The sequence below is a fragment of the Sinocyclocheilus anshuiensis genome, unplaced genomic scaffold (assembly GCF_001515605.1).
Source record: "Sinocyclocheilus anshuiensis isolate Anshui unplaced genomic scaffold, SAMN03320099.WGS_v1.1 scaffold351, whole genome shotgun sequence".
Classification (NCBI taxonomy): domain Eukaryota; kingdom Metazoa; phylum Chordata; class Actinopteri; order Cypriniformes; family Cyprinidae; genus Sinocyclocheilus; species Sinocyclocheilus anshuiensis.
Window position 1 is genome coordinate 306,533 of NW_015552551.1, and position 15,249 is coordinate 321,781.

Below are 15,249 nucleotides of genomic sequence, written 5' to 3' on the forward strand. Positions count from 1 at the left end.
AAAATGCAGTTTTACAAATGCTAGAAACATGACTTTCAAAGGAAAGGTTGCTATAAAATATCACACCTAGGTTTCTAACTGATGACGAAGAATTGACAGAGCAGCCATCACGTGTTAGACAGTGTTCTAGATTATTACTGTACATGCAGAGGATTTTGGTCTGATAATTAACACCTGTTTTTTCAGAATTTAGCAGTAGGAAATTACTAGTCATCCAGTTTTTTATATCAGCTCTGCATTCTGTTAGTTTTATGAATTGGTATGTTTCGTCGGGTCGCAAAAAAATATAGAGCTGACGGTCCTAGTACTGAGCCTTTTGGTACTCCATACTGCACTTGTGAACAATATGATACTTCTTCATTCACTGCTACGAATTGATGACAGTCAGATAAGTATGATTTGAACCATGCCAATGCAATTCTACTAATGCCAACATAATTTTCTAGTCTATTCAAATGTTGCGGTCACTAGGATCCAGTAGCACTAATAGAGAGATACAACCATGATCGGATGATAAGAGCAGGTCATTTGTAACTCTGATGAGAGCAGTCTCTGTACTATGATACGGTCTAAATCCTGACTAGAAAATCCTCGCAGAGACCATTTTCCTCTAACAAAAAAACATAGTTGTGAGGAGACCACCTTTTCAAGTATCTTTGACAGAAAAGGGAGATTTGAGATTGGTCTGTAATTAACTAATTCTCCAGGATCAAGTTGTGTTTTTTAAATGAGAGGCTTAATAACAGCCAGATTGAAGGATTTTGGGACATATCCTAGTGACAATGATGAATTAATGATATTAAGAAGAGGATCTATGACTTCTGGAAGCACCTCTTTTAGTAGCTTAGATGGTATAGGATCTAACATACATGTTGTTGGTTTAGATGATTTAACAAGTTTATACAATTCTTATTGTCATATAGCAGAGAATGGCTGGTTTGATGTTTGATGTATGATGGTGGTCCATAACTGTATAAAGCAATTGGAACTGAGGTGCTTCATACATTTATAAGAATCATCCTGTGAAACTATGTGAAAATACAGTAAAATGAACACTGGGTTTTATCTTTAGCAGTCATTCAGGAAGGCAGTGGCCAAAGAGCGCAAGAAGAGTGCTGATAGAGAGAGAGAGAAGGCTGTTTCAGGCATGTCACAGATGTGCGGTGGACATTAAGCCTTTATTTGCAATTGGACTCTAAGTCGCTACTCCTCCCTTAAGAAGTTTATCCGCCTGTACATGTATTTGCGCTACAGTCATAAGAGGGGGGATGAAGACAACGCAAAGTGGGTGGTTTACTTTGAGAAGTGTTTGGTTTAAAAGAGAGAGAGAAAGAAAGAGAGAGAGACCGATAAAGTTGAGGCAAGCAAGGAAGTCAGATTACAGCACTCTATAAACATCTTACAGTGCTTACCAAGACATCTTACCAGTGAACAAGAGCCTTGTGAAGACAGAGAGGAGGATATAACACATCTTTGAACTCCTTTTCTTTCAACGAGAAGAATGAAATCTCAAATAAAGAGAACGTTTTCAAACTTCTTCTTTGAATACGAAACTCCTCGACAGGTTCTGGTCAGGAACAAAAGAGTTGCAGTTGTGTGCCGAATCATCCAAATGGGTGTTCTAGCTTACATCATTGGGTAAGAGATTTATTTTATTATTTAAAAATCTGAAACAGAAAAGCAGACAAATATCAGTGAGCATGAGTAACTGAACGGAACATGCTTCAACAAGGGCAAAAAATTTACAGAATGCAAACAAACTAACGGCTCGAGCCTTATATTGAACTGAACAGTTAAGGGCTGTCATGATGTACCATTTAAGATAATGCATTTAGTCTAACTAGCAGCACACCATCAAACTGTTATTGTTTCAGAAAGGACACACATTTCTGAAGAAAATTAGAATAAGCTGAAATGTATTTTATGTGCTCGATTTGCTTAAAAGTATGCTCTTTTTTTTTCTTTTTTTTTATTGCATCTCATTTAGATTTAATGGCTTATAGCTTTAATAACATAGCAACAGCTCATCTCCAGTCATAGAACTAACAGCTGGCCCTCAGTATGTATTAGATAACTGGATGTACGTGGCGTCTGTGTAAAAGATTCACTTACGCGATGTTCATGATACGAGTGTCGCATACAGACATGTTTATAAAAGCAAACATTAATTTGAGCGGTAAAATGTCATGCTGTAGTCATTCATGGAGAAAAAGCAGACTTTGGCAGATGTTAACCTTTACAACAGTCAAGTCCAGACAAACACTGCTCATTTCCTCTTAAAGGGTTAGTTCACCCAAAAATGAAAATTAGCCCACAAATTACTCACCCTCAAGTCATCCTAGGTGTATATGACTTTCTTCTTTCAGATTAATCCAGTCGGAGTTATATTAAAAATTGTCTTTGATCTTTCAAGCTGTTTAATGCCACTCAGCGGGTGTTGCATGCATCAGTCCAAAAGAAGTTAAATAAAAAGCGCCCATTCATTCAAAAAAAAAGTGTCTCACACGGCTCTGAGGGGTGAACAAAGGCCTTCTGTAGCGAATCGATGCATTTTTGTAAGAAAAATATCCATATTCAAAACGTAATCATCACTTTAATGTAGCTTGCACCAACAGTCCTACATGGAAGCAGCTCCGGGCGGATAACGTATGATGGGCTAATTTTCATTTTTGGGTGAACTAACCCTTTAAGTAATTCAAACCTGTATTGTGCAACCCATTGAGCATCAGTTAACACCATAGGCGGAGGGTGAACCAACTCCAGGGTAAGGCTAAAAGCAGCCAAATGTATTAAACATCATAAACCCGTCTTTTTAGGCAAGGACCAGACATGGGTGTCATGTAGGCTAAAAAAAATGTTTAATGGGACTGAATTTGTATTTAACGTGATTACAATTTAATAAAAATGTTAGAAATTGATAATTATATAACGTTTCCTTTCCACGGTTATTCAAACAGCGAATAAGTTATATATAGAAAGTGACATTATCACTAACATTGATCTATCGCGAGTTTAAGCACTTTCAAAAAAACAAAACTATCGTTATAATCACATACACTGTGAAATGAATCTCTTACTTACATTGTACGTCCATCTGCGCTTTGTTGTTTATGATGAGAGAATTTGCAAGAGTCCGGAATTCAGTCAGCGAACGCGCGCGCACTCAACAAAACTGATCTGTTTCAACAATGACTCATCTGAACGCCTCTGATTGGACATTGCATTCCTAAGCTCAACAGAATTGTGTGTGATTAGTTAAAAGCTGTAAAAACGCCTAAAATGAAATACGGTGCAACATGAGCAGATCTCAATTTAATGCCACAATCGACACTGTCTATTCATATTCACTTTGTTAGCAACAGACGTAATAGATTTAATTTGATTGTGCAGGGGCATTTTTGTCCAATTTAGTGGCATTTTTACACCAAGTCCCCATGGCCTTACACACGCTCCGCCTATGGTTAACACATTATGTGGGTGTCCTTTGTGTGCTCTAAAATTTGCATTTAAAGTAACCAAATGAACGTTGAATATGTGTGTTGCGCTTCTCTTGAAATCAATGACTACTGTGCAGTATATAAAGCCACTGGAGCAAAAACACAGTTGGAAAAGTGGCTGTAATATACTGTGATACGTTGCTGTCTCCTATTTAGGGGGTACAAGGTCCCAGAGATCTCTACAAGGTGTTACATCACTGTATTAAACTTTAATGTCAGTGATCACATAGAACAGCATGAGAGTGTGCTGCTCTCTCATCCCTCTCTGTTACTCACTTTAGTTTATCAGTGAACATCAGCAGACCACCCTTAATGAATCAAATGCAGCTCTGGCCCAAATTACAGCAGGATGACAAAGGTATTTGTTTGGGTATTCAAAGCTAGAAAGCATTAAACACTAAAAACCTGCATGTCGTCTACAGCTGGTGTTTGTGCAGCTAAAAGTGGATGGTGCTTCTGTTATCTGTCATGTGGAAGTTGTTTGTCTTTGTAGTCAGGTTAGCTGAATGAAACACAAATTGATCAAGTCGATAAACTGTTGCTATAGTATTAGTTTTGGTCTGTGTGGAGCAGTATTTCATCTTTAGGTGTGTCATACGATAAGACTGAGAGTCATGCTTCAAAGGGAAGGATACTGTTTGTCGTGTCTTGCTAGAGGGCATGAGGCCAAAATCTTATTGCTTCATCCTACTTTTATATGACACAAGGTGGTTCAACTACATACTGTTTGAACACATGCACACATTCTAAAATGCAAACTATAAAACATAGCCTTATGATATTAATCGTTTTCCAACTGCTGTGCAAGTTTAATTGTGCATATCATGAGGACTCAGTATATGCTTTTTACTTGAAAAGAATAATGCACTGGTTGAATGACTGCTTTTATTTTGACTGCTTTTATTGTCCTCATTTGTAAGTCGCTTTGGATAAAAGTGTCTGCTAAATGACTAAATGTAAATGTAAATGTAAATATATTTTGTATTGTTATTGTCAATCAGTAACCAATAAAAATGAAACTAATAGCAGTTCTGAGTGAAAGGTATTAGGATCAAATTAAATTTAAAAATCGAAAAACCAGCATTTTTTTCTCTGTTGGCACATTAAGCTCAATATTGACAAATTGTGTGCTGTGAATATTCATGAATAGAATGAAGGAATGAAGAAAGAAGAAACATCAGATGTTTCTGAAAATAATATTAAAATCATATAATAATACAAATAATATAATACAAATAATTTCTATAATGTCAACAACAGGAATATGTTAGTGGACAATCAATGAAATATTTCACGTGTGTAACACTGTATCAAAGAATTAAATCAGTGAAAATGAATAGTTTGTAGTAATTTGCTGGTTTTAATCCCATGCATTTTGTGAAAAAGGTACCCTCATTTATGGCTGTCATGAAATGTATGTATGTGGATAATAGAGAGGTATAGAAAAGAATCATCCCCCTTTAAAACAATCACATTTTGTTGCTTTGCAGCCTGAAATGAAGACGGACACAGTTTTTGTTGTATCCAGCTGTATTTACTCAGTGCAACTTATAACATCCAAGTGAAAGATGTAACACCAACATGTCAGAAAAAAATTAAAACACAGAAACTCAATCTGGTGTTGCTAATCACCTTCTCACTGGTACACAAAGCCATTTGACTTTCAGCTGTGATCAGCTCTGTCATTTTGATTAGCTCAGCATGAAAAGAGCTTTCCTGGAGCATTTCAGTCCTTTGTAGTGCAACTGAAGCAAAGGGTGGCAAGGCACTGTCAAAAGATCTCTGGGATAAAGTTGTGGACAGGCACAAGTCAGGAGATGGATACAAAAACATTTAAAAGGCTTTATCAATTCATAGAAGCACAGTGAAGCCTATTATTAAGAAGTGGAAGGTATTTGGTACAACACAGACCCTCCCTGGATCAGGACGTCGCTCCAAACTGGATGAAAGAGCAGGAGGAAACTGGTCAGAGAGGCTAAGAGGCCTACAGCAACTCTGAAGCAGTTGCAGGAATTTATGACAAAGAGTGGTCATCGTGTGCATGTGACAACAATATCATCAATTTTCCACAAATGTGGCTTGTATGGGAGGGTTGCAAGAAAAAAAAAAGTCACTCCTCAAGAAAGGCCACATGCAGTCACGACTGAGCTTTGCCAAAACACACCTTGAAGATTAAGAAGCAGATGAGACTAAAATGTAATTATTTGGCATCAACACCAAACGATATGTCTCACAGAAATCCAATACAGCTCACCATCCAAATAACAGCATTCCTACAGTAAAGCATGGAGGTGGTAATGTCCTGTTATGGGGGTGTTTCTCTGCAGCAGGGACTGAAGCACTTGTCAGGATAGAAGGAAAAATGGATGGGGCAAAATAACGTCAAATTAATATACAATCAAGTAAGTAAATACAGCAAGATTAAACAAAAACGTCCATCTTCATTTCAGGCTGCAAAGCAACAAAATGTAATTATTTTCTCTCTATATATATATATATCTATCTCTCTCTCTCTCTATATATATCTCTCTCTCTCTATATATATATATATATCTCTCTATATATCTTCAGACTGCAGCTTGGTTATAGCAGACCGGGTCATGAATTGTTTTTTGCTTTTTTTAGGTGGGTGTTCATGTATGAGAAAGGCTACCAGATAGTAGATATTGCCATAAGCTCCATCTTCACCAAGATGAAGGGAGTGTCCTTCACAAATATCAGCGAAAAGGAGCGGATATGGGATGCAGCTGATTATGTTTTTCCTGAACAGGTGGGTTGTGTCTCCTCATTTTGGCCTCAGAACTGAAAACTTCAGAAGCCCTAATTTATATACATGGGTATCATTATCTTTTCTTTAGTTTTATTATTATTTCAAAAATGAAGAAATACAGTGGGTACGGAAAGTATTCAGACCCCCTTAAATTTTTCAGTCTTTGTTATATTGCAGCCATTTGCTAAAATCATTTAAGTTAATTTTTTTTCCTCATTAATGTACACACAGCACCCCATATTGACAGAAAAACACAGAATTGTTGACATTTTTGCAGATTTATTAAAAAAGAAAAACTGAAATATCACATGGTCCTAAGTATTCAGACCCTTTGAAAATTTAAGGGGGCCTGAATACTTTCCGTACCCACTGTATGTATTTGAATGCAGATGTAGGCTACTGAATGGTAATTGTCCATCCACTAAATTTCATGTTATGCTTCCTGAGTGTAAACATGCTTATATTGGTATAAGAGTCATTATGGCTGTGAATTTGGCCTAATCACAGATAAACGTACTCTACTCTTATTGTGTAAACATCTGCAGACACACGCGGGTTATTCTCACCCTGACTGAGAAAGTGCTGACATTGTCACAGCAAGTAAACATCTATATTGTGACACTATTTAGAAGGGTAATACTTTAAACAATATGACACCGTACGTGATTGTAAATTTCTTGTAAAGTTTTTTTTTTTTAAATAAATAAAAAATGTCTGCCATTATTTACTTTATGCCAACAGCCTGCAGCAGTTTCAGAATGTGAACTTATTTCGCAGAAAGCACCCAGTGCAATAAGAAAGCGACAGACTGTTGACAGAAAAGTAAACACGTCATCACTCAGCAATCAAAGGAGTGGCTCTAGGAGCTACTTGGAGTCAAATAATATCATCCAAAAAAGCAAATATCAAAATGTTCATCACGATAACAAATATCAGCGCTTTTGTGCACACACACACATTTTTATACTGTACAAACTGTATATTCTATCCACCAACCTTAAACACAGCCCTCACAGAAAATTAAATTGATCAAGAGTGATGGTAAAGACATTTTATAATGTTACCTATATCAAATCAATTCTGTTTTTTTACTTTTCATTCATCAAAAATCCTGAAAAAATGTATCTCAGTTTCCACATAAAATATTAAGCACAACAACTTTTTAATGTTGATAATCGGCATATTAGAATAATTTCTGTACTTACTCTAAGATTCTGCACAAAACCACTTTATAAATAAATCACTGGTGTTATTGAGTACAGGTTGCTGCCACTAAGCTAACAGTGCTAGCAGAGCAGAGACATGAGAGATGGAATGACACTCAGACTATTTAAGGCTGAGGTTAAACGGTTTAGGTTTTGGTTTGAAAAAGTACATTCATCATGTCATGCAGGGGTGTCAAAAACAGTAACCTGAAGTCAAGCAAGCTCAGTCAGTTTCAAAAACTCCATTTCTTATGCAACCACTAATAGACAAAGGATGTACTGTAAATTCAACATGGCACTCTGGCACTCTGTTGTGTAGCCATCCGCATACTGGTTTGAGCTTAGAGACTGAAACTACATATGGTCATGTGTAAGCCTTCAAGTCCTTTCTGTTCCATTTTCCAGGGTGACTCGTCTTTTGTTGTGATGACGAACTACATTGCCACTGTGGGACAGAAACAGGACAAATGTCCTGAGGTAGGTAAATGTCTTTCTCTCCTTCCCTCATCTCTATTGGCTTTCATAAGCGTGGCTCTCATAATTGTTTGTTTATTTCTCTAGGATATCTATATGAGTCATATCCTGACTATCTTTCCCCCCAGTTAAAATACAGTTGCCGGTTTCTCAGAAATAAGGGGCGAGGGCCGTCATGCACCAGGCAGTCCTGGCTCGAGACCAAACTAAAACTTAATCCAAATTATGAATAATGAATAATAAATAATAAATGAATTAAAATCAATTGAAAACTAGTAGTGAAGGTTTCATTTAGTGTGCATGGAAAACTGTGATCAAATCAACATTTTATTTATTTATTTATTTTTTGCATTCATCATTCACTTAAAAAATCTGAGGGCGTACATGCTTGTTTAGTTTGAATATAGTTTCCCATATAATAAGAAGTCACAATTATGGTTGTCCTGTTCATCAGAATGTTTTTTGTAAATGCTGAAATACTGTACAAAGACAATCAGGTTTTTTTTACATTTCATTAGTGCATATTTTTCAATAGATTTATAGCATTGTTCATTAAAATGCATAAAATACAAAATAGTCCGGTCATATTATGTACAGTCACAATTCTCTAGTGTTTTCCAAGGCAAAAGCTAAACTGATATGTTTGTAATGGTGTGTGACACTTTAGAATGATATTAAAATTTATTAACTTTTACAACAGTTGCAATGTACCAGTAAGCCAAAATCAAAGTGCAATGCATTTTAGCACTTAATTCAGTCCTTAATACATGCAAGGCAAAGACATTTTACAGTGTGGTTGATTGTCAACCACCCAAGGTTAATTTAAATCTAAAATGACGTGTTAAAGAAATACAGAAAGTGGATTATTATCCTTATTATCCTTAAAAGAAACTGAAAGTGTCACTTATTTCCCCCATAGTCCTTGGCAAACACGCATATAACCTGCGATACAATCTGTTACTTTCCAGCAAAGTAACATGACTAAATTTCCTGTACCATCTCTTCATTCATTTTCCTGCTCTTGGTTTACCTCAGTCATATTTGACTTTCACTTGACTCTCTATTTGACTTTATTGCCCTACCTGCAAAGATTTGCTTAAACAAATGAGTCTCAAGAATTGAGTTTTGTGGTTATTCTGCCCCTTCTGTGCATCCCGTCTCATTTGGATCTCACATTTGCATATTTTCAACAAGCCATTTGGGGCTTAATTAAACACTAATATCCATTAAAGTGTGTTTCCTTTCCTTTGTGAATTTCAGCTGCCAGATGGGAAGAACAAATGCACTTCTGACGCACACTGTGATGAGGGCAAATACAAACGTATGGGAAATGGTAAAGTTTTAACCATTTCATTGTTCCGACAGAAGGCACCGGCGCAGCAGACTAACTTCACATCACTAGCAGCCAGGGGCAGAGGAACTCACTTGTTGAGTGTTTTTTCATGGCCATTGTATAATCCCTTTGACCCTGACTGGTAACTAAATCAATGCACCATCGATCTAAGATATGTACCGCAGAATTCAAATGATCATGGGTTAAGAAAATTGGTGCATTTGCACGTAAGCATTTGGTTTCAACTCTACTCAGAATCAAAGGGGGCCTAATGAACTCTTACTCTCCTAACTGACAAACCTGCACATCATCCATGCTGTCGTCTCCGTAAGTCACCAACATTCATGACTAACATGCTTTGCTCTCATTCTCTAAGGCTTTTTCTTAGCTTTCCACATCTTTGATGAATTTTACCCCATGCTTATACTGATGTCTGTAATTCCCAGAGTTCCACAGGACTCTTATCCAGATTCAGATTACTTGGTGTGACTAGCAGTTTCTATACAGCTGTTTTGCCAATTTTAAATGAATACTAATTAATATAGCAGCAACATGTTTAAGAACTGAATTTTTAAAATAAACTTTCCATATCTTCACTCATTTTTATTTATTTATTTTTTTTAAATTCAGAAATCAGTTTTAAACATTCTCCAAATTGTATTTGATAATTTATAACAGGAGCTACGCAAACTTATTCCACTGCTACCCAAACATAAATTTAAACTCATGTTAAATAAAGGACTGGCAAAGCTTAGTAGTAGTAGTTGGTATTAAACCCAATCAACATTGTTAATTGAAACGCCAATAGCTAATAAACACGTAACAAAAAGTTGATTTAAAACCGAAAAATACAGTCAAACCCATATTACTGACTGATATCGTGAGTTCTGTGTGGGTCACAAATACTCAAATATTGACTCAGTTTCACATGCAGCCTAGCAGAACGATTTACTCCAGGAATACAGACGTAAGTAAACAGCACTATCTCATATTGCAGAAATTCAAAGTGCCCTGACTTCCAGTCATGGGCAAATGGCACAAACTTCCAACAAACTTCACCATACAACACATATTTTCCTTAATCTTGTTACAATACTGACCCTGTGAATTCAGGGTCAAATTCACAGTTGTTTTTCTTGAAAACACACAACCTTCTTGTTGTTTATGCCATGCTTCAGACTGCATATCATTTCATGCTTATTGTATCATGTCTCTGATATATATTTGATGTTCTGTGACACAAGGGATGTGTCATATTTTATGATTACACTGTGTATTTTAATGGTTGTACAAAAGTTTGTCAATGTTATTCTACCACCAAAGCAAGTGTGTGAATGTAAATGTTAAAAGAGTCAGACTGAAATCACAAACATATGACAAAAATTCAATTTGATGAAAGCATTCCTAAATAACTAGACTGAGAGAATCATCATTCACACTCATTAACTCAGAGAAAAGTTAATTTAGTAACATGAAAGTCATGGCAGCTCCTCACTGAAATCTCACAGTCAGTTACTAATGGAAATGGATGTGTATCAACCAAACAAATTTATTTGATTTTATCTTAGTGCTTTTAACATGGTCTGACAGTCTTCTACCCAAAAAATTTATACTTTTAAATTTTAATACTTTTAAAATGTAAAAATTTTTATATGAAAACTATGTCTCTGAATACCAGTTTTGAAGTGTGCATTCTTGTGCTGAGAGTAAATCAAAAGTACGACATTGTTTGTGTATGTGTGTGTTTGTGCATATACAGTGGGTATCAAAAGTCTAAACCCATATAGGAAATGTGGGATTCAAAGTGTTATTTAAACCTGGATTGTAAACCTGGCTAAATATATGTAAGGGTAAATGTAAATTGGTATTAAATTAGAAAAATGCAAAATCTAAGCATTTTCACAAGGGACATAAGACTTTTGGATCCTACGATGTACCCTGCCATCTCTCTTTGGGGCTCTCTTGTTTTGTTTCAGTCTGTTCTGATCAACACCAAAGCTCTTATACTCTACTCTTCACTTAACAGCATTACTGTCTCTCTCAGGGCACATGACGGGCAGGTGTATAAACGATACAAGTACTTGTGAGATCTACTCCTGGTGTCCAGTTGAAGATGACCGTAAAATACCAGAGTATGAATGCTTATTTTATTATTGTTGTTGATTAATTGAATCGATCACATGGTGTGTAAAACAGTAACCGTTATTGTGGCATGCCTGGACTACAATTATTGGATGTTGTTGTTTTTTTGTTGTTTTTTTGTGGCATCTTTAAATTAAATTTGCGGCAGTTGTGGCCTAATGGTTAGAGAGTTGGACTTGTAACACAAAGGTTGCGGGTTCGAGTCTCAGGTCCGGCAGGAATTGTCGGTGGGGGGAGTGGATAACCAGCGCTCTCTTCCATCTTCAATACCATGACTGAGGTGAGACCCTTGAGCAAGGCACCAAACCCCCAACTGCTCCACGGGCACTGCAGCACATGGCTGCCCACTGCTCCGGGTGTGTGTTCACTACTGTGTGTGTGGATGGGTTAAATGCCCACATGTCACTTCACTTTCACTTTCACTAAATTATAAGCCCACCAAAAAAGGTTTGGTTGCCCATAGACCAGCAATGTGTTATAGTTAAACCATAATGAATTGATAGATACTGTAAAAAAAAAAAAAGCAAATACTCGTCATTCCTGAATGACTTGAACTTCATGTTTGTGTAGAAATCTTGGAAACTAAACAAAAGAATCAAATTTCACTTGACGGTTGCTTTAAACGTAAAAGTATGTTTATACCTGGAGCATGTGACAGATTGTATTCAAAATTGTTTTGAATCAGCCTACAGTCTTGGTCTGATCCATTTAACTTTGTTTTGTCCCTCTATTATATTTCTCCGTAGCCCTCCAGTCCTGCTGACAGCAGAAAACTACACACTGTTCATCAAAAACTCGATTACCTTTCGCCAGTTTAATGTAGTAAGGTAAAATTCTATATTTTCCAAATTTTCCTTGTGGTATACTGGCAAAACCTAACAAGTAAATTCGGACGAAGGAGGATGAAATAAAAAGGAACTATTTAACTTAGAAAAGATTATTTTGAATGTGCCTTTCCTATAATCCAGTGGTTTACTGTGGTTCTAAAGACAGTCTGCATTTATTGTTTCATTCCAAATAATTTTTTGTGAAAAAAAGAAAATACACATTAAATAACTTATACACAAAAAACAAAGCTTATTGTCTCTCTGACATCAATAATAATTTTAGTGGATTTGCAATAAGCATCATACTGTAACAACATTAGTACAGTACATACCAATATGGTACTTTACATGTTATTGAAGGCCAGGCTTAAAATGCAACAGTTTTATCAGTTTTGTCTAATTGATGAAGTTCTCCTCCCTCTTTTTTTTTTTTTTTTCTCTCTAGGAGTAACTTGGTGGAGAGTGTGAATCAGAGTTACATCAATACATGTTTGTATCATCCCAAGACTGATCCACTGTGTCCTATCTTCAGATTGGGAGACATTGTTGAGCGTTCTGGGTTCAGTTTCTCAGAGATAGCTCGTGTGGTAGGTTTTTTGTCATCAATGATTGTAAATACACACACACCCACTCACACTTGTTCTTAAAACATGCATTCAGTCCAGTAATTAGGATGACTTCCAAATGACTGATGTATTGAATTGTATAGTTTACAAACTTAATAAAGATTTTGAATCATGTCGTCAAATTGTAGACTACAGTATTTTGTTCTGGGTTTCCAAGGGAATGTCTGAATAACGGCAAAATAAGTAAAAAATAATCAGTAAAATAAGTCTGTGCTCAACAAATCTTGAAGAGATTTTCATTTTGTTCTATTAATGTGATTTTGCCATACAATGTTTACAGCTTTACATCTTGCTATTGTGACTATATTTCTCATATATCTTACAATTGTGACTTCTCACTATAGTAACTTTATATCTTGTAATTGTGACTTTAAAATTTAAAATTGAATAACTGACTTGTTGACTCACAACTTCAGTTTCTTATTTTAAACTTTATCCCAAAATGACCTGTTTAAGTTTTTTAATATAATATTTATATTATATTAAGCTTTTAATAAGACTACTCTAAAAATGTGAAGGAAACCCCAAGGAGCCCATGGTTTGGAAATGCTCGTTTCCCCCATTATTATGTTTTATAGTACAATATATATAATATAATAATATATATTTATAATACAAGAGTATTATTATTGTAGTGAAATATTTGACATCTGGAGAAGATTACAGAAGCATGAGATGATAATCTCCATGATATTTCCCATGTGATGTGTTAGGGTGGTGCTATAGGAGTCCTCATTGACTGGGACTGCAATCTGGACCTGAGTATCAGACACTGCAAACCAAAGTATGAATTCTATGGTCTTTATGGAACGGGGAAAAATGAGGACAAAGAAGAGAAACCATCATTGGGATACAATTTTAGGTGGGTAAGAAGGTTTAACCCATTCACCTTATGAAAACAACAGACTTTTTAATTAGACTACTCTGCGGTCCTGTGGAAGCAAGAGACAAGGAAAATGTATATTGTCCAAGTGATCTGTGATTATGCAGTGAAAAGACTTCAATATGGTCAATATTCATGTTCATTTAATACAGCTAAAATGAGAAAAGGTCAGTGGTGCTGTACTGTATTATTCCTGAGCCTGTGAGCTTTGATGGGTTCTGTAAAAGAATTACTAAAAATGGTTTTGAAGAACTTTAAGAATATATTAAGTGGATTCACTACTAGAATTATTATGTGATACTGTCTGTTTTAGATATGCTAAATATTATGTGGAGAATGGGGTGGAAAAGAGAACGCTAATGAAGGTGTTTGGTGTACGGATAGACATCATTGTTCATGGACGGGTAAGCTTATTTTTTTATGGATCATTCACAAAGAAGTTATGGGACATGCACATTTCCATTTGTTTACAACTGTTCCTTGCAGGCAGGAAAATTTGATATCATCCCTACGTTGACCGCTATAGGCTCAGGAGTAGGAATCTTTGGAGTGGTGAGTGTCACAGAGAATAAACTTATATACTTGTATAAAGAGATACCTGGTAAAATGTCCTCAATTACTTTTACTCCATCTTTTGGATCCTACTGTCATGAAGGAGATGATACCAGATGTAAAAATCTTTTGTGCTGTACCATCCATGTAAAAATTAAAAGATGCATTAATGTGGAACTACTGTATATTACACAGCTCTCTGAAGTACTTCAATCTGATTAGTCCACTATGATACTCTGTGGCTAAAAATGCAATAAATAAACAAATACACTACAGTTCAAAAGTTTGGGGTCAGTAAGATTTTTTTAATGCTTTTATAAGAATTTTCTTATGTTCACCAAGGCTGCAATTATTTGATAAAAAATACAGTAGAAGCAGCAGTGTTTTGAAAATTGTTAAATCGCAGGTATATAAAATTATCTATCAGTGATGGCCAGGCTGAATGCCACATGATCCTTCAGAAACCATTCTAATATGTTGATTTGGTGCTCAAGAAACTTATTAATAATGTTGAAAACAGTTGTGCAGCTTAATATTTTTGTGGAAATATTTTTTTTAAGTATTCTTTGATGAATAGAATGTTTAAACAAACAGCATTTATTTGAAATAGAACCTTTTGTAAAAATGTAAAAAAAAAAAAAAAAAAAAAGAAAATTACACAATATTTCTTCAATATGGATTCTCTTTATACAAAATAAACAAATAAAAAAAGTGAAGAGAATAAGACTGTTTCTCAACTCGCTGAGAGTGAGTGAAACTGAAGTGATATTTATGAAGCCTGACCACCCCAGCATTCATGAAAGAGTCAGACACATTTTGAAAAGAAGCCAAGACAAATGGCTTGTTCACCCACGGGTGCGTTTGTACTAAATAACTGCTCAGATAAAACATCCGATTACTGGAACTGTCGTCCTGGTTTGGAAAACGTTACGTTTTTTGT

At 35.7% G+C, this 15,249-nt stretch overlaps 1 protein-coding gene across 4 annotated transcripts in view; it reads left to right on the forward strand.

The window, feature by feature from the left end:
• The first annotated feature begins 880 nt into the window (after nt 1-880).
• The window catches only part of LOC107664412 (P2X purinoceptor 1), a 16,033-nt gene continuing 1,664 nt past the window's right edge, over nt 881-15,249 (forward strand). For 2 of the 4 annotated variants that reach the window (XR_001631451.1, XM_016454974.1), the window contains exons 1-10: nt 881-1,638; nt 6,123-6,267; nt 7,878-7,949; nt 9,207-9,279; nt 11,324-11,411; nt 12,168-12,248; nt 12,694-12,835; nt 13,588-13,736; nt 14,071-14,161; nt 14,244-14,309. Coding sequence is in view for 3 of the 4 variants with exons in the window: in XM_016454974.1 (XP_016310460.1) it covers nt 1,502-1,638; nt 6,123-6,267; nt 7,878-7,949; nt 9,207-9,279; nt 11,324-11,411; nt 12,168-12,248; nt 12,694-12,835; nt 13,588-13,736; nt 14,071-14,161; nt 14,244-14,309 (1,044 nt within the window). In the remaining variant the exon portion in view is untranslated. The remainder of the gene's footprint in view (nt 1,639-6,122; nt 6,268-7,877; nt 7,950-9,206; nt 9,280-11,323; nt 11,412-12,167; nt 12,249-12,693; nt 12,836-13,587; nt 13,737-14,070; nt 14,162-14,243; nt 14,310-15,249) is intronic. The other 2 variants (XM_016454972.1, XM_016454973.1) reach the window with 2 other exon arrangements.